Source organism: Amphiura filiformis, chromosome 12, assembly GCF_039555335.1.
Source record: "Amphiura filiformis chromosome 12, Afil_fr2py, whole genome shotgun sequence".
Lineage (NCBI taxonomy): Eukaryota > Metazoa > Echinodermata > Ophiuroidea > Amphilepidida > Amphiuridae > Amphiura > Amphiura filiformis.
This window is the reverse complement of record NC_092639.1, coordinates 33,373,141-33,400,106: the sequence shown is the minus strand read 5'-3', so window position 1 is coordinate 33,400,106 and position 26,966 is coordinate 33,373,141. Positions and strand designations below refer to the sequence as shown.

General features: G+C 36.1%; 1 protein-coding gene across 1 annotated transcript in view; it reads right to left on the bottom strand.

Annotated features, from left to right (window-relative positions):
* Positions 1-26,966, bottom strand: part of LOC140166100 (uncharacterized) — a 73,840-nt gene that overhangs the window by 35,269 nt on the left and 11,605 nt on the right. The window contains exons 4-7 of the mRNA XM_072189484.1: positions 14,437-14,530; positions 13,088-13,233; positions 12,181-12,233; positions 10,523-10,650 (exon numbers count right to left, since the gene is read on the bottom strand). Coding sequence (XP_072045585.1) covers positions 10,523-10,650; positions 12,181-12,233; positions 13,088-13,233; positions 14,437-14,530 — 421 coding nt within the window. The remainder of the gene's footprint in view (positions 1-10,522; positions 10,651-12,180; positions 12,234-13,087; positions 13,234-14,436; positions 14,531-26,966) is intronic.

The following is a 26,966-nucleotide window of genomic DNA, read 5'->3' as shown; positions in this document are numbered from 1 at the left end:
TGGTAAATTTGAGACGGCAACTCTCAGGACTATAAAGGTAATGAGCTCTTTATTCAATATCATATTTAGTTAATGCATGTTTATGTCCGAAACTTGCAAAAAAAAGTGGGGGGAGGGGGGCTGACAGAGTACCGGTAAAATGAGGTCATTTGGAGCTGCGAGCAGTAAAAATCAAGGCTCTGGTTGAAAATGGCCTGAAAAAACTCCAGGAATGAGCAATTTAGGGGTCTTTTAATTCATAATTTAATAATATTAATAATTCAATTTTCCCAGCAAACACAAAACATTTTATAAATGTTAAACGTTATATTTAGGAAGGTTAGAAAGGTTTTTAAGATGTTGTCAAATTATTTTTGCAAACATATTTGCTAAATATTTTGTCAGCACTTTGTAATATTATGTTAGAATATTTCACAGTAAATTTTCAAAAAATGTTTTTGAATGTTATGAAAATGTTTTATACCATTTATATGTGACATGATCTGGTTCAAAGAGGCCAAAAGAGGCATTTTTGAAAAATGAGTTATTTTAATTAGTACCTTAAACAAACATTAGGCTATCATATAGTGAAAACACCAAAGGTCTGGCATACTTGCTTCTAAGTTTTAAAGTTTTATGATGTCTATTTTCTTCTGTATTTTATTGTTTTTTACTCCATATTTTTGCCTTTATCTCAATTTCAAATTTGCCACCTTTTGCCTCCATGGACCAGACCGTGACACATATACCCTTTATATAACCCAACATTTAAACATATCTGTTAACCTTTTCTAACTTTTTGCGAAGAATGTAGAAAATGTTTTTTGTTTGCTGGGTGACACAAAACCCAAAACAGATATTATTTTATAATTATAAATATTATTATTATTTTCACTATCATTATCATTTTTCAGAAACTAAAGGAATAACTTATACCAAGCTACAACTTTGAAGTAACACCTCCACGCAATATGCGTATGTGACATCTCCCACTGGACATGCATGAAGCCAAATCAAAAGGTCTACATGGTATTATTATTACAACCACTAACTTTATTAGACAATACCGTAGAAACCCGTCTATAAGGAATAGAAGCGACTGTGATGATAGCATATTTCACGCTAGCGCCCTCCACAATATTATATCATTATGGAATTTGAGCAAATCATTTACCGACACAAGCAGGTATACAATGTATTATTTTATCTTTATTTTGCATCTCACGAGCATAGCTCACTTGGCAAGGCATAAGACTTTGGTTCTTTAGATCGGAAGATGGTGAGTTCGAGCCTCATCACGGTCACACAAACTTTTATAAACAAAATATTGTTCAAACTTTTCATTTATATTTTCTTGCATTTTCTAAAGACTCCTTTCGTGATCATTTTTTTTCATATTTAGTTTAATTTATTCTATTGTTTTTCTTTTATTGTTTCTTTTCTTTGTCTTTTTTTCTTGTTTAATTTTATTTTTTCTTTATTTTTCTTTGATTCATATAATATTGGCAGGATAAGGAGAGGAGGGAACTAAAGACCCATTCAGTGATTTGCTCATCCGGACGATCGTAAAAATCATCAAAATTCACCTTTGTCATTGTCATAGATGTGGTAACATAGCCTGCTAGTGGTTCAGCAGAAAACCGTGTGACACATAATATACATTTGGCTACATTTTATTATACGATAAATATGAATTTATTAAACATGGTAACAAATATTCTCTAGCAGATCGGTTATACGATGGAACTGGTAGGCATAGGCCTATTATAAATTCGGGATATTAAATATCTTCCTGACGAGACAGATCTGCGCATGTGGTCAAAGACGATTCCTTACTAGCCACAGACCGTCCGCTGGAATTAGTTGAATCGCTATGGCTGTTGGTCGGACCTCTCATCTCTCCACATCGATTGTGACCTATCCCCGACATTGCCCTTATGAACTCACATCCTCCTGTTTTATTCCAATACGCTGGCGAAGTTACGTAATAATCGGATTAACTACCATAGCAATAGGTGAAAACAATTTTTGAATATACGCGTTATACACTGATACGTTCAGGCGGTACCTCTTCATTGAACCATATCATGCTGCACCTGTAAGATCTTTGAAAAGACCAGTATTGTATTCAATCTATGATTGCAGACATACACAGTACAGGTGATGAGTGTAACCTGCTTGTAGCGCAGCGCGATATGTTCAAAATTGTTTTCACCTATTGCTATGGTAATTAATCCGATTAATTACGCAACTTCACCAGCGATATAATAACGAATAAATTCTGACCATCACTTGGCTTGTTGGATTCGTCTATACTACAATTCGCTGTCGAAGTGACGTAATAATCGCAATAACTACCATCAAGCAGATTGCACTAATCACCCAGCGTATGTCACCAAACAAAGATTGAATACCACTCTTTTCATAAATACTAATCTTACATGGCGAGTGATTAGCATTTCTTTGACAACTATGGTTTAATGCATAGGTGCCACGTGAACGATGAAGTGCAGGGCTATATAATCGAAATTGTATTCATCAATTGCTATGGTAGTTAATCCGATTAATTACGCCACATCGACAGCGAATAGCCTATAGTATGGGTTCAAGTGGAACAAAAATAGTGTATGTCCATTGCTAGCTATGGTAATTAATCATGTTAGTGTTTACATCACTACTTCGGTGAAGACAAGAGAAGTGTGCCTTCTCTACCAACGCCTGTGATATAACAGGTGCAAGCGAAACAAAATTGAATGACCAGAATAGTTTCCTTTGTCAGATGAATTGATTGAAGTTTTTGAAGACACTCTATTCTTGATGGGACAATAGATTCAAATATGGAATAATTATTATTCCTCATCTATTTTTTTTATTGAAAAAACTGCAATTGTGGCAACAGAACAATATTTATTTTGATTTCATTTCAAGTAGAAACAAAATCGTGCTTAAGCCAAAAACGCACCACACCTCAAGAATTGGGATGGCACAAAGGTGCAACATAGGTTTTTATTGCAAAGACGAGGACAGACAAGTAGTTACAACACATCTGTCTAACCGTGGGTTTCGCTATTATTTAGAATAAATGCTTTTACTAGTTTCTATAAAACCACAAAATTACTAAAAAAACTATAAAAAAAAAATAAAAAAAAAAAAAAAAGCACCTAAAATTAAAAGTAGTAAGGTAGATTTGAAGAAAGATAAAAAGAACATGTCAAAAAGTTAAAATTAAACGAGAATGAAAAAACGGAACCGGTGCCCGGACCATGCTCTCTTCAGCATGTCTTCAGTTCCAAAGTCTGACGCTCTATCAATTGAGCTATACGATCCTGATATACTGAAACAGTCGTTATTATGTCAATACAATTGATTGGTGTTACAACATACTTAGATGGAATGCATAGCCACCCAGTGCCAGTATATATTTGCTCAAATTCCAAATACAACAAGCAACCAATTTTATTGAGGGCGTTTCTTAGGTATATCCTTGTAGACGGGGTTTTACGGTATACCTCGTCTCTCCTTATCTCTTCACAGTCATTCTGACATTGAAGACTAGTAAAATAATAACAGAAGAAGCTAGAAGAATTAATATCAAATGAAAGCGAACAGTTCTTATTTTCAATAGAATTTTAACGAGACCAACCATTTCCACCAAACTAAGAAATTTCACTTTGAATCAGCTTGACTTTCAAACCTCCGACTTATCAAAATGTATGGATGCTGGAATCATTTCACTATTGGTGCCAAAATTAGCAATGCATTGGTCTTTGTTCTGCTGTATCTATCATTTGCCTCGCCGAATCCGTGGCCGGTAGAATGTCCTCATGGCTGCATCTGCAATCCCGATACTGTATCGATGTCATGTTCCTATGAAACACTTATTAAAGACGACATCAAGCTACCAGAAGTACATAAACTGTTTATTACATGCAATGCTTCAAGGAACAGTCAGGATGTCATAAAGGAAATCACACAACGGCTAACAACTACGAGTTTGGACAGTTTATCGTTTGATTCGTGTGGCATACAAGATATTGACGCAGAAGATTTCAGTAGTTTAGAAAGTTTACATGAGTTCAGTGCATCTGGGACTTCTTTATCGTCCATCAACATGTATGAACTAGGATCCAAACTATGCGGATTGGAAACACTGACCCTAACCAATAACCCTGACCTGACGAGCATTACAAATCTTAACAATGGTAGCAATGATAACCTAAAACCAGGCTGCGATGAACCATTCCAAAATCTCACAACCCTAATTCTGAAGGACAATAACTTGAATCACATTCAAACTAGCTTTTTTTCCAATCTGAACTATCTTCACACTTTAAACTTGGAAGGAAATAACTTGACACAACTTCACAATAACATATTTGAGCCTCTGATTATTTTGGAATACCTCTTTTTGGGCGATAATCCGATGACAAAAGTACCTTTACTGCCGATGCCCAAATTACAAAATCTTACCCTTCATGATTGCTCCTTTTCAGAAATATCTGACAGTCAGTTAGTAAACTTGACAGACCTGAAACATCTTGACTTATCAGGAAACAAGCTTTTGATGTCCATTCCCGAATGGCCCTTGATTCACCTGCCTTTGCTGACATTAAACCTGTCCCGATTGGCACAGGTTATGACTGTTATGCCAATCCAACTCCTGTCCCCTACGTTACAAGTCTTGGATCTTTCCCACAACAACTTATCTCATCTACCTCATTCGTTCAAACTTCAAAAGATCCGGATCTTAGATATTTCTCACAACTCCATCAGAAGTATTCCTCACAAGATTCTTCAAGAAACTATCCAAGAACTTTACTTGAGTCACAATAGCTTCAGTGATGCTTTTCGTTTTGATTTCAGCCACGCAAGTAATCTTCATACACTTGATCTGTCTTTTAATAACCTGAACGTTATTCAAAGCAATGCATTCAGAGGTTTAAAAGAACTTTCCGTACTTCACCTTAACGATAATCAACTTACGACTATCTCCTCGGATGCGTTCGGATTAGAAACTAAGAAACTTGGGACGCTGTTTCTCCAAAACAACAATTTCACCAACTTCCAAAAGTTGAACTTACCGCGGCCAGATAATAATAAAGCCTCTGATGACAAAGGCACAAGTAAATTCACTCCTGTATCCGTGTATATGGCAGGGAATCCTTTGGTTTGCGACTGTAATATGTATGCAAATTTAACAGAAGATGAGCGTGAACAAGCAAGCAACAACTGGAAACAATTGGCCTTTGACCTATACATTTGTTAACCAGAAATTCATAGATATCAAGGACATAAATTGCACAAACCCATATATTCTAGTGAATACCACCGCTGAATTTGGCACTGTATTTTTTCCATATCCATTTCCAATGCTCTATACAACTATTAACAACCAAGATAAACTTAATAGCAGATATTTTTTCTGTCACACCGATTCCTGCCCTTCGAACTGTTCTTGTCTACGGAATGCCGACTCAGACGATAAGACGGAAAAGCGATTTTTGACCAATTGTACCGATTTAGGACTAATGAATGTGCCCAGTAACATATCTAACAAAAGCACCAATCTGTATCTACAGTATAATAATATTACAGACATCAAGTTCATCTCACGTTTCAGTGAATTGATCAAATTGAATGTCAGTCACAATATAATCGAATCAGTAGATGACGACTCTTTTGTTGGAATGGAACGATTGTATATCCTGGATTTGTCATTCAACCTGTTAACTGAAGTGAATAGTAACATTATACCTCGGTGGTACCCTGGATTTAACGGTTTTGCTGTATTTTATCTTCATCATAATAAAATACGATCTATATCAGAAGATACTTTTGAAAATGCGCACAATTTACAGAAAGTATTTGTAGATCTTAGGAATAACGATATAGAAATTCTAGAGAAAGGGACTTTGAAGAACGTTTTTATTGCGAATCTTCACAACAATCAATTGGATTGTAGTAATTGTTCTTTAGCATGGTTTAAAGATTGGATTCATCTTAACCAAACATTCGAAGATATATTATGTCCATATATAAATGACTGGATTGAACAACCAAGTGGAAGGGTGTACTATATCACAGTTGGAATATGCTTTCACCCACCTCCACCTTCGACTGGAAATATAAAATGTAGTTATGAAAATGATACCACAGGAACAATCGACAACATGGACACTTCAGAATGTATGCAAAGTACTACTGTGCCCCCACAAACTGTGAATGAACTTCCTAAGGAACAAATATATGTACTTGTGGGGCTTGGCTTTTTCGTTATATTAATCTTTGGCTCTATGACGATTACTTTCAAGAAGCGACATATTTTAAAGATCATAATCGACCGAGAAAAAGTTTCTCTTATTGCCCGATTTGAGAAATTTATCAAAGGAACTAAAACGGTTGACTTGCGAAAGTATGATGTGTTTATTACACATAGCATAGACGATACAGACTTTGTATTCAAGGAACTTCTGCCCACTCTAGAAGCTCATGGTAGCCGGCTTTATGTGCAAGAGCGTGATTTTATACCAGGCGGAATCCAATCCAATACTATTATTGAAGCTATCAACGATAGCCGACGTGTACTTGCCGTTGTATCGTCAAAATTTGTGGCCAACGAGTGGTGTATGTATGCCTTCAACAATGCACATTATTTGTCAGAAAGACCAATCGTGGTGCTTCTAGAGCATGATTTTGAAGCCCGCTTTGAAGGACAACAAAGACTAGAAGAAAGGCCAGTTGACAGAAAATATATGAATAGGATTATGAAGCGTTACATAGATGGACATTTTTATATTCGGTATACACCTGAAGATGACAGAAATTTCCATCGTAAAGTGGTGCGGGAAATGCCCAATCATGCTGCTGAAATAGATGGGGAGATCGCTCTTGAGCCAGTTAATTAAGCTTTTCAAAAAAATTTTCTGACAGGAAGTGAATTTCAGAGGCCATTAGATGATAATTTGCCAATACAATTTAGCCCCAAACAGTGACAATTTTTGTTTTGTCCGATCGGGGGGTTCAAGTTTGGCAGATTGCCCAGTCAAATGGTGTCCTCGCTACATCTAAAAAACGAAGTTGTCCAGATCCAGTTCACACAACAGTCTCCTCCAAACTGGGCATGGAATATTACCAAGATACATGTAGTTTGACCGGGAGTTTGACATATGGCTGTTTTAAAAATCCACTTAAAAAAACACTTGTTTATTAATTTTGATTTCACCTTTTTATTTTTCCCAGCCATTTTCTCCATTCATATGTGTATAGTTTTATGTGGTAGTTTTAAGATTTGTGGTTGTATTTGAGTATGATGTATATAGTGTAAGTTGAGGGGTGGGGAGTGGAGGGATAAATCCCCTCCAATATTTTGAAAAGGGGGTGGTCCATACCAGCCGCGGATCCAGAGATATAAAAATACGGGGGCATAAAATACATGAGATTTCTAGAGGGCGACGAACTATATGGCCGCTGAAGCGATCATGGCGTCAGCCGCTTTATGCTGATGTAGGGGGGTGTCTGAGGGGGATGTGCCCCCCTCAGAAGTGAGAAACTTTTGCAAAATTAAGACCAAATTGAAGCCATTTGGTGGACCATTTTGACACTATTACTGTGTAAAATTTGAGTTTGAAAGAGCGGAAAATTTGTGAAATGACCATAACTGCTATTTCCTATTCGTGGACAAGTTTTCAATATTATAATATAACGGCTCATTTCCTATTCGTGGACAAGTTTTCAATTATTATAATTGTATAAATTTAATTGCTTGCGCGATGTAGGGGATGTCTGAGGGGATGTGCCCCCTCAGAAGTGAGAAACTTTTGCAAAATGAAGACCTAATTGAAGCCATTTGGCGGACCATTTTGACACTATATTGTGTGAAATTTGAGTTTTAAAGAGCGGAAAATTTGTGAAATGACCATGCCGGCTCATTTCCTATTCGAGGACAAGTTTTCAATATTATAATTGTATTAATTTAATTGTTCGCGTGACGCAGGGGGTGTCTGAGGGGATGTGCCCCTGAGAAGTGAGAAACTTTTGCAAAATGAAGACCTAATTGATGCCATTTGGTGGACCATTTTGACATTATTATTGTGTGAAATTTGAGTTTTAAGGACCATTTTGACATTATTATTGTGTGAAATTTGAGTTTTAAAGAGCGGAAAATTTGTGAAATGACCATGCCGGCTCATTTCCTATTCGCGGACAAGTTTTCAATATTATAATTGTATAAATTTAATTGCTTGCGCGACGCAGGGGGTGTCTGAGGGGGGATGTGCCCCCTCAGAAGTGATTAACTTTTGCAAAATTAAGACCAAATTGAAGCCATTTGGTGGACCATTTTGACACTATTACTGTGTAAAATTTGAGTTTCAAAGAGCGGAAAATTTGTGAAATGACCATAACGGCTATTTCCTATTCGTGGACAAGTTTTCAATATTATAATATAACGGCTCATTTCCTATTCGTGGACAAGTTTTCAATTATTATAATTGTATAAATTTAATTGCTTGCGCGATGCAGGGGATGTCTGAGGGGGATGTGCCCCCCTCAGAAGTGAGAAACTTTTGCAAAATGAAGACCTAATTGAAGCCATTTGGCGGACCATTTTGACACTATATTGTGTGAAATTTGAGTTTTAAAGAGCGGAAAATTTGTGAAATGACCATGCCGGCTCATTTCCTATTCGAGGACAAGTTTTCAATATTATAATTGTATTAATTTAATTGTTCAAGCATGACGTTAGGGGGTGTCTGAGGGGATGTGCCCCTCAGAAGTGAGAAACTTTTGCAAAATGAAGACCTAATTGATGCCATTTGGTGGACCATTTTGACATTATTATTGTGTGAAATTTGAGTTTTAAAGAGCGGAAAATTTGTGAAATGACCATGCCGGCTCATTTCCTATTCAAGCGGACAAGTTTTCAATATTATAATTGTATAAATTTAATTGCTTGCGCGACGCAGGTGGTGTCTGAGGGGGATGTGCCCCCTCAGAAGTGATTAACTTTTGCAAAATGAAGACCTAATTGAAGCCATTTGGTGGACCATTTTGACATTATTATTGTGTGAAATTTGAGTTTTAAAGAGCGGAAAATTTGTGAAATGACCATGCCGGCTCATTTCACATTCGTGGACAAGTTTTCAATATTATTGTATACATTCAATTGCTTTAAACATAAAGTTCGGGTATCCAAAGCATAAAGAAAAGGACAACTTCTTTATACATACGCAGGGGGGGTGTCTAAGTTGGAAAATTGTGCAAAAAGAAGGTCCAGTTGAAGCCATTTGGTGGACGATTTTGACACTATTAAAGTATTATTGTGTAAAATTTTAGTTAGATAAAGTTCGGAAATGTGTGAAAATGAAGGCCCAATCGAAGCCATTCGTGGAACATTATCATTATTCACTATTACTCTAGGCCTAATCATTATTATTCAGTTATTACTTAAAACAATATAGGCCTAAAGTGTACGGGTGTCCGAACAAAAGCCAAAACGGCCAGTTGTTTACGACATACGTAGGTGTGTCTGAGGGGAAAATTGTGCAAAATGAAGGACTCAACTACGCGCAATTTAACCTTTCTCTTCTCTTTTTCTCGCCTTCTCTTTTTTTCTCCTTTTCTCTTTCTCTCCTTTCCCCTTTTCTCGTTTTTACGGGGGGCGCGCGCCCCATCTGTCCTACTTTTGCTATTTTTACGGGGCGCGCCTCCGCTCCCCCTGGATCCGCACCTGGTCCATACAATCACCCCCAGGTATTATTATATTCTACAAGGGATTCACCAAGGCCAATAGTCTATACATTGTATTCAACAACTCCTTCTATACCTTTGTACAGGAGCCAACCGTTGTTAATCCGTGATGAACCCACACTTTTACTGCAGCGTATTCGCGAACGCAAGCAAGATTACGCGTTACGCGAGAGCGCGTAAAATTCGTCATGTCTGGAACTTTTGTGCATGTGCAAGCTTGCAAGTTGAATTCAGTATTTTTCAGGTAGCGGCTAAACATTTCCGTTTTATTCTGTAGGCCCTAGTTTTTATTGCTGATATCAACAGAGAAATTATCGAAGTTTTTGTAAAGATGAGTGACAATGATTAAATGACATTCCTCGTGAAATAATCGTGATTTATACGATCTTTAGCTTCTTTACGTTGTTGAAAGGGATTCAATCATGTTTTACCGTTGTTCATCACCGTTTAACAACTTCGCGTCCGGCAGCGTCAGCGTGGTTTACTTCGCCGGGCAGCTAAAGCTGCCCTCGCAAGTAAACCACGCAGACGACGCGCCGCATCGTTGTTAAACGGTGATGAACAACGGTGAAACATGATTGAATCCCTAATTCTCAAATATTATCTGAAGTTACAATTAACATTCATATGCGTGTGTCCGTGTGATCTAATCATATTTTATTATTTGCAAACGCACAAATGCAATAATAGACTTTCATTCATTCATAGCAATGAATGAGATATAAATATATACATATTCAAGGAAATAGAACTTGGTTAATATTATAAGGATTCTGGGAAAAATTGATAAACTTACCCACATATCCGACTTGTTATTATAGGGTATATCTTGACACATTTCTGGGCTGAGGTAGCTAGGTGTGCCTACACAGGTACTAGCCTTATCTATGGTATGTTCCAATGTACGAGCTATGCCAAAATCACCTGCGATGTTAAAAACACATTATGATCACCATGTTACAATAGAGGCCGTCAGCCTTTCGCCATCTTGCGGGTACAAATGATCTGTGTGTTCACGCGTCGGACACTACGCGCAGGGCGCAGCTTGCCAAGCAGCTGTTATCGCGCATCAACGCTGTGATTTTGTTGCTCACGCATGGAGATCGAACAACCATCACAGCGTGTACCTACAAGATGGCGGCATATGACGTCACGTTGACGGCTTACAATGTTCTACTGAAAACGTAACTACAAATAAAGTGATGAGAAATTAAAGATTAAAACCATAACAACTATTTAACTAACATCTGCAATCATGGAAAAATGTTGGCATACTTTTTGTGAATCTCTGCTTCCACTCCCCACAATTCAATGTTGGACAAAGCCATGTTGTCATCAGGTCCATGAGACCCTCCGACATTAAAATATGGGGAATGGGGAACGTTGGGATACAGGGCGGAGTCTCTACTTAAATTTATGACAGACTTGCAGGCTTTCACATTTAGAATTTGGTGGAGCTCCATCAATCACACTCCTAGTTTTGTTATGGAGCTAGATTGAAATCAAAATCACTCTCCTGCGATTTTTGAGGAACTCAATTTAATGAAAGGTGCTAAAATGTTTGGTTTGCCGAGTGAATTCACTATATGGCTAATAGCCAATATGGAATCCAACAGGTGATGATATTACGCACTGGTGGTTTTTAGCATCACAAAAACGGGCAACAATCAGTCCTTGTTTAAATCTCACTTGTTTTAACAATGTTTACTGTGCAATTCAGAATTTCCATGGCGATATCTGTGCCCAGCCATTATTACATTGACCGATCTTCAAAACATGCACGCAAATTGAAAACAAAATAGTCCTATGTGCGATCCCTGAAGCATGCCTCCGAACACTGCCTATTGTTCTAGAAAAGAAACAAAATTCGTACTTGTATTTTCGGAACGATGAGAAGACCAGATATGATTTGTTAGTGTTAGTCTCAAGACCATTGTCATGCTATTTCATTCGCAGTCTTTACTAGCATGCTGTTTCAACAGATTGGTATTCAGAGTGATTGATGTGATACAGTTCTTGGATGAAATGAGCGTAATTTGTTTTATGCTCAGTAAATAAATTATTTCTTCAAACAAATTCCAAATAAGGAGCGCTGCTACTAACGCTACCGACTATGATATAAAATTGGATCTATTGAACCCATATTTAATGGTCGAGCTATGACGAGACTAATAAATATTGGGCGTAAAGCATCCAATTTGATCATTATTATGTGTTGGATCCAATATTGCACACACTTGGATCCATAATAACATAATAATGCTTTGAAGTGCGCAGTAGAAGCGCCTGCGTGATCGAGCTCCTCAAAAATAAAGGACTGGACTTGTACCACTCGCTTTCACACTATTGGTATGACAAGCATTTGAAATGTTTTGAGCAAGTATGCCAACTATATTTTTCTCTGATTGTAAAAAAACACAATATTCTATTCTTCTTCAACAAAATCTCACTTACCTAATTTGATCACTTCTTTCTTTGTCATGAAAATATTTTGTGTTTTAAGATCTCTAAAATAAAGCAGAATTGTACCAAACAATTAAAAATTATTATTTCTTTCTAGCATACAAAATATAAGTGGTAGTCATTTACTGGTAATGCTTGTTCAATTAAATTTCAAGAAGAAAATTCTTCTGAGTTGATCTGCACATCGATCATTTCAATGGGCTATATTTCAGTTGATATCTTACTATGGAAGACATGACCTTAATCTTCTACATAGGGAGTTACCTGAATGGGCAAATCCATTTGCAATCTACACCCCCTGTGTTGGAGATTAAGGCCATGTCTTCCATGGGGGGTATATGGGTTTCACTCTCTCTGTTGCACTTCTCCACTGACCAGTGCCTAAAACTGACCTTCTAACTTCTGCCTTCTATGAAAATTTGGGAGTTATATGTAGTGAGTTCACCAGGAGGGGGGGGGGGGGGGTTATATCATGGAAATAAACTTCCATATATTGTACTACATATGATATGTGAATTCCACTGGGGGTTCTCAACTTTGGTTTAAGTGGGGATGTGTGGCTGGACTCTGAAAAAACGCACCAAATTTGATGAAATCAGACCCAAATTGTGCAAATTTTGTTAAAAAAACAATGACAAATTGGTACTTCGTTTGAGACAGTGCAGCAGAGAAAGTGAAACACAGGTTTTTATCGTAATTAAAAAAATTAATGTGACCCTGTTCTTGCAGAACATCATCCCTAATATACCAGCATGATTATGATTCAACAAGATGCTCAAACAATGAATAAACAACTGTTTGATTTTGTTTGTTTAACATAGCCAGAGTCACACAGTATTAAACCACATTGAGGATACCAGTCCCATCTAATTTACCCATAGGTTTGGCTGTGATTTACCTGTGTAGTATCTTTTTGCTATGGATATACTGGACTGCCATTACCATCTGTATAAACCACTGCATAATCTGGCCTTCCTCAAATTTCTTGTCTTTGCCTCGTGCAATATCAATCTTTTCCTCCAGGCTGCCTCCATCACAGTAGTCCTATTTAAAACACATTAAACAAAGTATGGAGTTAAATTTCAAAATCATTTGATTCACACCCAATTTGTGATTTGTAAAACATAAAAAGTTCATGAGAATCAAGTTTGATTCTAACAATTCGTTTATGAGAATCTTTGCGGGGAATTGATATGTGAATTTGTGCCAAAATTCTGGAATAGGGATTTGCTTGTGGTAGGGGCATCCTAATTTTAGAATCAACAAGATGGCTTGAGCCACTTAAAGGCCTATTAAGCAATTTGCTTATTTGGAAAATTTGTAAAAATCTTTGTTATTTGCTTAGATGTGCTAACAAAGCCCGCTAGTAGCCAAAAGCTGTGTATTAAAGACAAAATATAAGATTAGCTACCTGTATTTGAGTGGGGCTTCAACTTTGTTAATACTGCTGTTTTTTGCCAATTGTTTTAAAGTAAAATGACAATTTTAATGACTTATTCACTTTTAAGCACTTTTATATGCAGTTATTTTTTTACATTTTAGCTAGGATCACTGTATAGGCCTTTAAATGTAAATTTATCATAAAACAAACAGAGTTACTCCTATATTGTTTTTTTTTTTAGTAGTCAGTAATGTCAACATGTTGAGGTAGCTTTTTGCACACACATAATATGTGTGGTAGGGGCACATTATTATATCGACATCCTTAATCATGCATGTGTACAGGCTTTGAAGTTGGGTCTATACTATTCAGCAAATTCCTTCAACGATGTCCGACTGCTCTTTCTGATTATCGTGTAAAAAGAACTAGGTCATGCGTTGCTTTGCAGCGAATGAGATGCCAATGTGATGATGCTGTGATTCAATTAGCCAACCAGAACCCCACTTCAATATATGCCATAAATTGTGGCAAATTGGCAGACCGCTGAAGAACCGTGCTGAAAACTGTAGTGAAATGTGCACTGACGTCCTCTGTGTGAAGATGTAAACACACATGACATAAAACTTGTGCAATATATTTCTTGGTGTATTACTACAGGTAAATTGGGTAATTCTTGGCCAAACTTGAACAATCGGGAACGCTAGAGGCTCCGCGATAAACACACACGCACATAGCATGGTACCGAAGAAAGCATGCACCTGCCTTATATTGCGTACACGCTTAGTACGCTACATGGACGCAACAGATATGTTTGAGCTCGGCCAAGAATTACTTAATTGCCCTATAGTTGACATGCTTTTGCTTACCTGTACAATACACAAGAAGACAAAGTCAGATGTTTCCTCAAAAAAAGAATCATAGTAAGTCACAATATGCGGGTGCCTCAGTTCTGCTAGTATTCTGAAAAGGAGGAAAATGAGAATAACTTAGTTAAAAAGAAAAAGATCATCTTAAACTGTGCATATTCTCTGCTACTGTTCACATAATTCTTGGACAGTTGTATAGCTGTTCGACTCAAGTTAGGTTCTATGGCTACTCCACAGTAGCTCCCACATGTACAACATCGCATCCCCACACACTGCCTGGATGTATTTTAACATTGCATGGTGTGGTTGGTCAATTACACAGATTGGTCATGCATACATTATGTACAGCATCATATGCTTATGGGATTCAAAGGTTGTGTTCAAATGTACATGTTCTGTCAGCATTCCAGTCCAACTGCCCGGGCCAACTGCCTGGCCAGGAAACACTACCATGACAGACAGCATGCTGCCTGCACAGGCAATAAGGCCTTCGTAACTCTTCTGAATTTGGCAGACTAAACCCCAAATTGTACACAACGACTTAACAAAAGATCTGGGGAATTTTACTTTTGTACACATGAGCTCAGGGGTGTCTATTCTTCCAGAAAATTGAAATTATTCCCTCACCCTACCGCGCTGTGTCACATTCGTCCCCAGATTCTTCCCCAACTGAGATCCCCAAAAATGAACCCAAAAGGGAAAAATTTAGGCTGGTTGCTATCTGGTCACATGTCATAAGTTGGGTACAATTTCCATTACATGGTCAAAAATGACAAAAAATGTATTATCCCTAGACACTGAAATAAAGAAATGCCTCACACCAATTTTTGGACACTTATCAGTCATTCAGAAAGAACGCATAATTTATTCATGCAATGCTTTGAGAAAATTCATTGGAATCAGCCAACTAATATTTATTGATTTATGGTCAACTTTTTCGCTCAGAGTAATTACCCGACCGAGCCTCCCAAACAATTACTTGAAAGCCAGTTAGCATATAAACCAAAAGTTCCCCTAATAGGGAATGCACTATCTAACGATAGAGAAAATATAAAGACTCGATTTAACAATGGATAGAATATAAAGACTGCATCTAACGATGACAATATAAAAAGCGCATGGACTTACATATATCAAAAGAAATTAAATGGCTGACCCCTTTCTCATTTTCATATTATATTCATATTTAGATTACATGGTGGGCATCAGCATAAACCAACGCCAAATCTTCTAGTAGGCAAATACCCACGAAGATTGGAAAGACAAAATAGAATTTATTGATGTAATATATGTATAATTATGTACATTAAATTGATCATTTTAGAAAAATGATCCAAAAACTGTCCCAGGTTCCTTGACACACATCGCCATGCTTTGAAAGCTTATGATATCGTATGCACGACTAGGTTATGAGGCCTACTCTAAATGCAATAGGACAGCCTACCCTAGAATTCAACGCGATAACTAGCCGACTTCGCAACCTCATAAAAACTTGATCACAATATTTCCTTTTTACTTATATTTTGTTGAACAAGAAAAATCTGAGGGCATAGTACTTGGCCCCTGTCTAGCTACCCCATGCCAACCTGGTGTTGATTCCTTCCTTCCCGCTATACACAACATTCATCAACCAAAATACCGCCCAAGATTGAAATGGCATAAATTTTAACACTTTTACTTATGCTTCTGTAGAAGAAGCAACTTAACCACACTATTTTACAACGATATTTGAAAATTTATAACTGCGCCACAGCATGAAACGTGTTGCTGAATTAGACCTGAACCTGAAATGATCTACTCACGCACTCTCACCCTTAGTCATACTATTCCGCAGTATATTCTAACCCGAGGGCTCTCAACCAATTATGTTTTCCTTTCTCCTTCTGACTCAAAATGGCACAAATTAAAATCAATTTCACTAATGCTTCTGAGGCAGAAGCAAACTTCACCACACTATTTCACTGAGAATAAATATTACAGCTGCGCAACAGAATAGAACATGTTGCTGAGATAGAAACTGAAGCTGAAGTGAACTACTCACACACGTACACTCATATAGTCATACTATTATGCAACACAAAGAACCGTGACATCCAACATGTTCTGATTTCATTTCATTCTTAATTACATTTTGACTTAATAAAGATGAAACCTTCATGTGATTTGTCTCACTCTTGCGATACTCATTTTCGACGCCCTGTCCTCTCTTTTGATCAATTTTAATCAGATCAACCTTGACATAAAGGGAGTGGAGGGTGGGAAAAATTTTACGTCCGATTCGAATGCTTGACTGATATAGAATGAAACCCGGTACACTTGTACCTAGCGGCACCCCGGGCGAAGCCTTGGCCGCGAACCTATCACGTGACTTCCTTACGGAAGGCTATTTCCGCCACCGGAAAATAGTGAAACGTGACTTCACTACGGAAGGCAATTTCAGTCGCGAGATAATATTATGTTTCATTAGACGAGCTAATTAAACTGCATTATCCCTAGACACTGAAATAAAGAAATGCCTCACACCAATTTTTGGACACTTATCAGTCATTCAGAAAGAACGCATAATTTATTCATGCAATGCTTTGAGAAAATTCATTGAATCAGCCAACTAATATTTATTGATTTATGGTCAACTTTTTCGCTCAGAGTAATTACCCGACCGAGCCTCCCAAACAATTACTTGAAAGCCAGTTAGCGATATAAACCAAAAGTTCCCCTAACAGGGAATGCACTATCTAACGATAGAGAAAATATAAAGACTCGATTTAACAATGGATAGAATATAAAGACTGCATCTAACGATGACAATATAAAAAGCAGCGGACTTACATATATCAAAAGAAATTAAATGGCTGACCCTTTCTCATTTTCATATTATATTCATATTTAGATTACATGGTGGGCATCAGCATAAACCAACGCCAAATCTTCTAGTAGGCAAATACCCACGAAGATTGGAAAGACAAAATAGAATTTATTGATGTAATATATGTATAATTATGTACATTAAATTGATCATTTTAGAAAAATGATCCAAAAACTGCCAACCAAGTTCCATGAGACAAGTCAAGGAACTTGCCTGACTTCGCCCCCCTCTGATTGCAGTTTATGTTTTACATGACATCTACCCTTCCGCCGAGCTTTGCGGTGAAGAAAATGATTGACGGTTCAATTGACCAGTGCATTAGCCATCGTTATGTTTGGAATAACAAAAAGTCTGACGGGCAATAAATACTCCTACAATGTACTACTATCTTTTGGGTAGATTTACGTATGAGAAAAACCCAATGCCAAACAAAACAAACAAACCCAATGATTATTAGCCTGCTTTAATATTGGCGTTATTTGAACTTTCATCCCTCAAGGCCTACATGTGATGTTCAAATGTAGGCCCTATATATGGTCATTTTCACGGTAAAGGGTGTAACTTTGGATTTTTAACATTTTAATCCGTAGTGTTCTAATAAAGCCACAGAATTCCATGATTTTTGGCCACATAAGTCATCTAGTTAGCAGCTACCTTGGGTAGCATAATCAGCTTTGGGAGTTACTGCGTTCAGTTTTAGCAGGCTTAAATGTACTTAATATTGCCATTTTGAAAAACTATAAAAAACAGTAACATTTTTGTAAAACCCTGTGTTTTCTTCAGCTAGTTCATGGATAATTTTTCTTATCCTGAAAGTACAGTCATATGTTCAGTAAACACTGCCACATTAGATTTAATTGTGAACAGCCCTGTATTTTTGAGAACCGGACTTCGATATTTGTCGTTTCGAGGCTTCATTTTCCGTTAACAATTGTTAACAAACTTTGTGGGTGTAGCTTTGGTTCATAATTCTTGGTTATTTCTTCACTTCTTCTTGATTCATAACAGTTGTTATCTTAACTTGAAATGGGTAACAAAAATTAGTCGATTTGCAAGCTTTTGAAATTTTTATAAAATCTTGACTTCAAAGAGCCGTTTTTCCGTTAACTTTTTTTTTTTTTTCGAAACAAACTGTTCAGCAAGCTTGTGCAAATATAAATAAAAGAGCTCATCAAATCTATTTATCAAAATGTAGCAAAGTAGATCCTCAAGTCACATGTTTTTAAATCGTGGAGATATATATCACCGTTTGAAAATGGGACCCAATACAAACTTTCCGTTAACAATTGAAGCCTCCGAAACAAATGAAGCCTCCAAACAACAATAAGATTAATTATCATCTATGCATATCTAAATTGGTGTTTCATACTGATATCTGCATTGTAATTGTTACTTGATATGTGCAGAATGTCATAAATTTAAAAAAATGTTGATGTTATGGTTAATGTTTGAAAAATATACTGATACCCAAAAAGCCTGTTTCGGAGGCTTCACATGCAAAAAAACACCATACTAAACAAATGGGTGAAAAAGTTAACATGCTATAAATCTACAATATCTGCAGCATAGAATCATTGATTCAATACACACAAGAAAATAACAGCTTAGATGATCCCAACAGTGTTGTTTTCAAAAAAACTACTTCTGCAGTGTTTAGCCATTGTTAACATGAAGCCTCCGAAACGAAAAAAATGACTTGCTGTGATAATTTAATTTTTGTCACAACTAAAATTCAATACTTAGAAGCAAAGCATGAAAATTGGTAATTGTGATATTTTTTACCTATTTTTTCATGTCAACTTGCAGTAGTTAGCCAAATATTTTACTTTTATGATCACCTGTGTTGTTAACTGAAGCCTCCAAACACAAATCGCTTTAATTGCCAATTCTAAAATATAACTCCAATTTCTGTGAAACTTGGCTGGGAGGTTCCTTTTATCAAGTAGTATTTGTACATGAAGTTAGACATTCAAATTATTTTAGGAACCCAATTAAAACTTAAAAATATGTTTAAGGTTGGGAAATTTCCATTGTAAATGACACTTTATGTTAAAAATTTTCAAAACTGCAATTACAAACATAGCAAACCATGGTATAAAATGTAACTTATATCTGTTGACTTACTTTGGAATGGGATTTCACATGTATTCCAGCTTTCATGTCATAATTTTCTGAGCTTATGTAAAATACATTTTTTCTTAGATTTTAACCAAAATGTTATGGAAATGTCAAATTTTTTATTAGAAATAAAAAGGTTTAAGCCTTGAAACATTATTTTACTGGAATTTAAGTTGCTTCTATACATGATTTCAGTAAACAGAAACATATTTAAGTGGTTTGAAATTTTGACCCAAAAAATCAAAAGTTACACCCTTTACTGTGAAAATGACCATATATTAAAACTAGTTTAAAAAGACAAACAATATATTGCACAGTGTAAGCCTAAAAGGACACGATTGATCAAGATGCAATTAACTGTGAAATATATATACATTATAAAACACATAAAATAGTAAACAATGCACACTGTACATATTGCACAACGTAAATGCAACAGTAATTTCGATCAAAAAGCAAGAACCCATGCAATATGCATTATGCAAAGGTTAAATTTGTCTTCATTTAATAGATACAACTTTTAAAAACCACAACTTTGTCTTACCAACTTATGTGAAAATTTCTGTTCTTTGTTTGATAGTTACAATAAGATCATCATTTACCATAACTTGATAATAAGGATGAATTCTGGACTTAATTTAATAGCTCCAACTCAGGAAACTATTTACCTTCCATTTGTTTTATGTAATAATCGCTCTACTACATTTAGCCATTAACTATATATAATATTTTACTATGAATTTTATGCTGCCCTCTAAGTAAATACCCAAGACTATATATAATAGCCCTTTTTGATAGTTACCATTAAGAAAGACCTGTAATACTATAAATTTGTTTAACTTAATGATCGTGAAGAGATCTGGTCTTCGTTTGATAGAAAATATGTGCCTTAAATTTGTTAAATTTCCCAAAAGGTAAACATAATTCATCTTTTTTGTTTTATTTATCTGAACCAAGTCAATAATATATAAATAATAACGAAACATTTATGAAGCGCTAAAACAGATGTAGTTAAGCGCTTTACCAAGCATGCCCTAAATACAAAATTATGCAACAAATTACAAGTACATCAAACATGATATAGCAATTTACAAAGCATAGGCCTTAAATACAAAATTATATATCAAATATCATAAACTATAGCAAGCATCAAACATGATTATGATATAGCGATTTACAACGCATAGGCCTTATATACAAAATTACTTTTCAAAACAACATCAATCTACAGTAAGCATGATAAGCACATCAAAACTATATAAAGCAGGTAATATTGAAACAAAATTATAGCAATATCGTCATAAAATCAATGTACATTATGACATAGAGTTAAAAAGAAAACCACCGCGATTTCGATAAAAGCAGAAGAAACATCCGTGGGTCCGTCACAAAGAAACCACATTGCACGCTTATTGTTAAAAAAATGACGATGCGATAAAGAAGGGAGAGGTTGCTAGTACATCACCCTTGTGGATACACAGATCCAGAAATACATAAATGACAAGGCATCAAAAGGCAAGGCATCAATATTTGCGCACACTAACGTCTGATTTGATTAGTAATATTTCAATCCCATCTGATTTCTGCTATAACGCTTGTCGCTATTTGTCCAACTAGCCAAAGTCAAGTTGTCCGATGTGGAATGACCCTTGTTTGTACAAATATATCAAAGATAATTTCTGCAATAACATATTTGGTTAGCTGCTACCGAGATAAAACTCGCTAATTTCAACTACTTGCTTTCGGATCAGTTCAGCGCTTAATGTATGAACTTTTATTAATTGAATGATCCATTGATGACACCCAAGATTATTCTTTCATTCACTCAACCTGTATCCTTACTGTGCTTCCTGAATTGTTTAACCTGGATAGATTGCCAAAGAATTGTATAAGCTCCTTCCACTGATACCAAATATTAAAAGTGTTGACCTTTCCATCAAGCTGTGAACCGATATTCCTCTATTCCTCACTGCCTACCCATCCATAGACATGTTAGAATTCAGTTCCATAATTGCTGATGCTATTTTTACCGCATCGAAGCACTGTATAATATGTTAATATTCGAGATGCAACACTACTCAATTTGAGGGAAACACTGTATTTTAATGAAGATGTAGATCATTTGTCTCTTTGTCTGCACTAAATGTAGTTAGCCGTTGTAGGCCCATAATTTTCCCCATATAGAAGTTCCCGTTCTTTCGTCTATCGTTCTTCCTTCTATCCCCCATCTCGTAAAATCCACACGACCTGCAATTAAAAACAGAAGAAAAGGGAAGCAAATTCTGTCTGCAAAGCCTACACTAAATACTGTATGTCATATACATGTCTGTATATTATTAGCCTCAGTATATATTCTACACTCCAACTCCTTCATTAATTTATTCTAGTTGATGCCAAAACGGAAACACGTATGGCTTCCACAATAAAAAAAAAATGATTGCGATAAAATGTTTGAAATTGACATTAAAATTCGCTCAAATTGCCATTATATCCTCAGAGAGATTTTCCAATTCGAACAGAAATTTTGAGTATGATTTTTTTTTTTTTTCTTTTTCCAAATGTAAAATATCCCTGCTTGAGTTGAAATTTCATTTATGAAAACCTATATATACCAATGGTCAGCCAATCGCGTCAAATGCACAATTAAAATGGCCTTTTTCTTTGACGACAATATTCATGTTATCATTATTACTGTTATTATTTTTTATTTTGTTTGCTTGTTACGATTCGTTTCGTCAAAATGGAACACGGAACACTATCCAATTCGAGCATTACGTGTCCAGTGCACATATCCTTGCGTAAAAATTGACAATAACTTTCCCTCATAGGCCTATGGCCATTTTATACCAAGAGAGATTTTTCCAATTCAGAACCAACAAAAAAAAAAAAAAAAAAATTGAACCGAATTTTACTAATAAATGTCACTTTTAATTTATTTAACCAGAACAGAAACAAGTTTCCTTCTTCCCGGTTTATGATGTGTTATAGAAATGGCCACCTGCATGATTCATCGATCTTTAGCATTCATGAGTACCAATAATTGTATTACTTTCTGATGGGACATACACGCATCTATTCAATTCTCTTGTCACTTCACTAAACATGGTGAATAGAACTGATGACCATTATGGTCATCTATGATAGAGGTCGCAAGCGTCCCTGAAGTCATGAATAGATTACGAGGGTTGCCAAACCAGCGATTTGGGCGCCTAATTGGGCGATTTTCAACTTCAGTCCCGCGACAAAGAAAGTGCTCCCGCAATCTGATTACGTAGGCCTATTTGGATTGTTCTAAGAACATTAACCCAGATTTTCTACCCATGGCCCCTAGCTGAAATACAGCAAGATAACGTTAGATTGACATGTAAACCTGTATTTTAGAAGTAGGTATCCGTATCTGGAGCTATTCTCCATGGCTAATTTCTAAAGATGGGCTAGAACCCAGTTATTCACTGCTAATAAAACTGATTAACGGCAAGGTTTGACAAATTGTTGAAAACAAATATCTCACCGATTTATCCCCTGTTCTGCCCGTTGAAGCCGAATACAGAAATTGTGTTAGCCATCGGTCGCTGCCATTACATGTATGTTCAAGCATAAGAAACCCCGGAATATCAGCACACACTCTTGATTATCGTCATACAGCGAATTGCATTCGTAACGCCCGACAACCTCAGTATACTTGTATTATCGAGTAATTTACACAAAACTATGCAGACAACATCTTGATTTAATATCTGTTGCCGTCACAGTTTATTCCATGTGAAGAAAGCTGTATTGTATAAGCTTGCTGATTTAATTCGCCTCTTCGTTTGTACAATAGACATGATACATAGAGAGAAAAAATTTTACGTCCGATTCCGAATGCTTGACTGATATAGAATGAAACCCGGTACACATGTACCTAACGGCAACCCGGGCGAAGCCTTGCCCGCGAAACTATCACGTGACTTCCTTACGGAAGGCTATTTCCGCCACCGGGAAAATAGTGAAACTTGTGACTTCACTACGGAAGGCAATTTCAGTCGCGAGATAATATTATGTTTCATTAGACGAGCTAATTAAACTGCATTTTTTGATATGTTGTATATATTGACAATCTCTAATAATTAACACCATTTTTAACCTTAACACATGCTTAATTTTTGAGATAATGCTTAATTACTAATTAATTAATACACAGGCTTCTATGTAAATCTCAATTTTCAAATGCGTTTTTCTCAAATCGGACCTCAATTACAAAAATGACTGTAAAATTTTTATTTTATGCAAGAATGTCATCAGATTTGGAGGATATGTTCTCAATAATGCTTCAAATAATAAAATTTAAAATAATTGTATGTATGTTAATTACATTGTGAAGGTCAATGACCTTTTTACAAGTAATTAGCGAGATGGTTATTATATTATTGAGGAAATGAATATCAAGGAGAGAAATGTACATTAGCATATTTCTAAAAATACTGAAATTCAACTAGGATTTCATTAAAAATGAAAAAAATGGAACATATAACCCTTTAAGGTGGTACTACACACCTTGATAAATTTGTGACTATTTTTTGCATTTTTCTCAAAAAATAATATCACAATGGTAATAAAAGTTATGTATATTATAGGGGTAAGGAATCCAGTTACTACACTGCAATTTCAGTGACTCAAGACAAGCTGCATGCGTTATTTATGATAAGAAAAGAGGTACCGCTAGAATGTACCTCATTTCTTTACATATATATAATGAACCCTTTGTCTTGAATCACTGACATTTCAGTGAAGTAATTGGAGTCCTTACCCCTATAATATACATATAACTTTTGTTACCAGTGTGTAGTTACTTTTTGAGAAAAATGCAAAATTAGTCACAAAATTTATTAGGGGGTGTAGTACCACCTTAAGTAGTCAGTAATTGTTTTAGTTGTACAAATTCAACATTCAAAGCTGTCAATACATCATACCCTCCTAGATTTGAAAAAGTAACCAATAGTTTTGACATGCTGACATGTGAATTTTCACATAGGCCCTATTGCACACTCCCGCATCCGCCTGCTCCGCATCCGCCTGCTCCTCCACCCCTGGCATTTTTCATTTCAACTGATGTGATTTTTTTACAGAATAATGTATAATTATATGCTTCAGTAGACTGAAAGAGTATAATATTAGGCTTAAAATGAGGTATCAACTACTGCTGTAGGATATGGGGTTACGGAAAGCCAATCAAATTTGTATCACAATTTTCAGAAAAGTGTAATCCCTCCACCCTTTTAGCATACCCAACTTATGACATGCGACCATCTATATGTACTTTTCCTTATTTCTTGTTCCCTCCCTTCCCTGACTAAATATAGGTGTGTTGTCAGACCCAGAAACTTCTTACAACTGTTAGGCAAAGTTGTGAGTTGTTCTATTCTGTCTTTGCTAAAAACATCAAATTCTTTCCTAAATGGAAACTGAACACTGAACATTGCATCTAAGGACTAATGGTTTAAAAAAGGGAAGACAGGCTGGCAAACACCTCTAGGCTCTTTATTATTTTCAGAGCTAGCTGTGATTGATTATTTACAAGGGTGTGAGACTTCAGTTTTTTGGTTTTGATTTTCAGCTTTTTTTGTACCAGTAGGCCTACACTTGCTCTGTACAAAAGTATGATCTTCCCAAATTGCAGCTTTTTGCTAGGTGTTTTTAGCTTTTTGCTAACTGTTTTCAGCATTTTCAGCTCTTTTATATATGTGGTGACTCACATGCCCCTGATTTATAAAGCCTTAGAATTAAAATTCTTCTGTAGAACTATTGCATCTAGGCCTAGGGTTTAGGGAAAGATAATTAAGGATTTGGATCTGAAGCCGAGGTTTAAAAGGGAAGATAAACTTGGACAATAGAGCTGTTTATAACAAAATGATGGTTCTGTCTTCCCTTAGAATCCCAAATGCTTCCCTAGATGTCCAAACTAAAAAGAAAATAGATTTTGTATGAAATATGCAAATCTTTGTGTGCATTATTATCTATAGTATGACCACCAGTCACTATTGCCCAGGCAGGGAAGAATTACTGACCCAACTTTTCTCTGTTTTATGCTAAAGTCTATGGTTTCCCTCAAAATAATTATTTTTGGGATGGGTATGGGTAAAAGCCAAGGGACCACTACATGTATGCTAATGCTATGTAGGCCTACCCATTATAATTCTTCCCAAAATGACACTTGATGAATTCCCCTACCCTGTAGAACAGTCATTGTCAGCCAGTGACCATCTATTTCATTCCAAAAATAACCATAAAACATAATAACACATGTTCCAGATATACATATTTCCCCAAATTAGTTAATTTTATTTTTAATCTTTCTTGAATCCTGTTGACTTTCTTCTGTTTTTCCCCTCTATTTTTTTTTCTTTTTCAAAATGCAAAATTCTTCCCCAAAGGGGTAAAATTATTCCCTCCCCTTTGGGGGCGATTAACGGAAGAATAGACGCCCCTGCATGATGAGCTACATCTAATTTGCCAATTTTACAGCGGCTGAAAAAATTCACGGAGAGGAAAATAATTTACATAACAAAACAACTTTTTGGTTGTTGAAAATTTGATTTAAATATTCAAATTACTTTTGTTTTCATTAACATTGATGAAGAAATAACACTGAATGTATATCCATTGATAATATCATATATTTTTCTTAACTTCCTTACTCTAAAACAAAAATTAACGGTCAATTAAAGCAAATTTTATTTGAAATAAAGTGCTGCACTGTGGGATACCATGCTGTGCGGTCAGGCAACATGCTACCTGGCCAGGCTGTTGGACCCCCTGGGTTGGGCCGGGCTGGTCAGAGAATGAATCATACAGACAGCAGATGATTTGTTGAAGCAAGAAACTGCGATGACATGGATGAGTTTTTGGTCACAGGGAGAATAATAGGTCATCGCTCAGTGTTTCATCACAGGTTGACCACCGTACAAGGAATTCAATAGTATCACTAGTAAACAGTTTTAGAAAAAAGCCAATATTTTCACAGGCCAAATGGGCCCTTAGGAATATCAATCTACAGACCTTCAATCTTTATGGCCCAAACTAAATTGCAAAATTGACACATTAAATACATCTTTATCAATTATTTCAAGATTTTATCAAGATTTTAATGTCACACTGGTGACACTTTGGCTCGCCTTGCACCACTGAGGTCCCGGGTTCAAGTCCCAGCCGTGCCATAGGCGGCGGAACCGGGGGCAGGGGAGCCAGTGGTGTGTGTAACATGTCTGGGTGAACATATATAATCAAATCTCTATTCTAGACCCTTTAACATGCTTAAGAAAGTGTAAAAATGATGCACGAAATGGCTTCAATTGGACCTTCATTTTGCAAAATTTTCCAACTCCCCTGTGTTAATACACAGTGTGTAGGCCTATGGATAAACAAATTCCCCTTTTTGCTTCTGCTTTGGACACCCAACACTAAAAGCAATAATTTATACAATAATAGTGAAAACTTATCCATGAATGGCTTCCATTTCGGCTTTCATTTGATCGACCCATTTTCGGATTTTTCAAAATAAAATTGT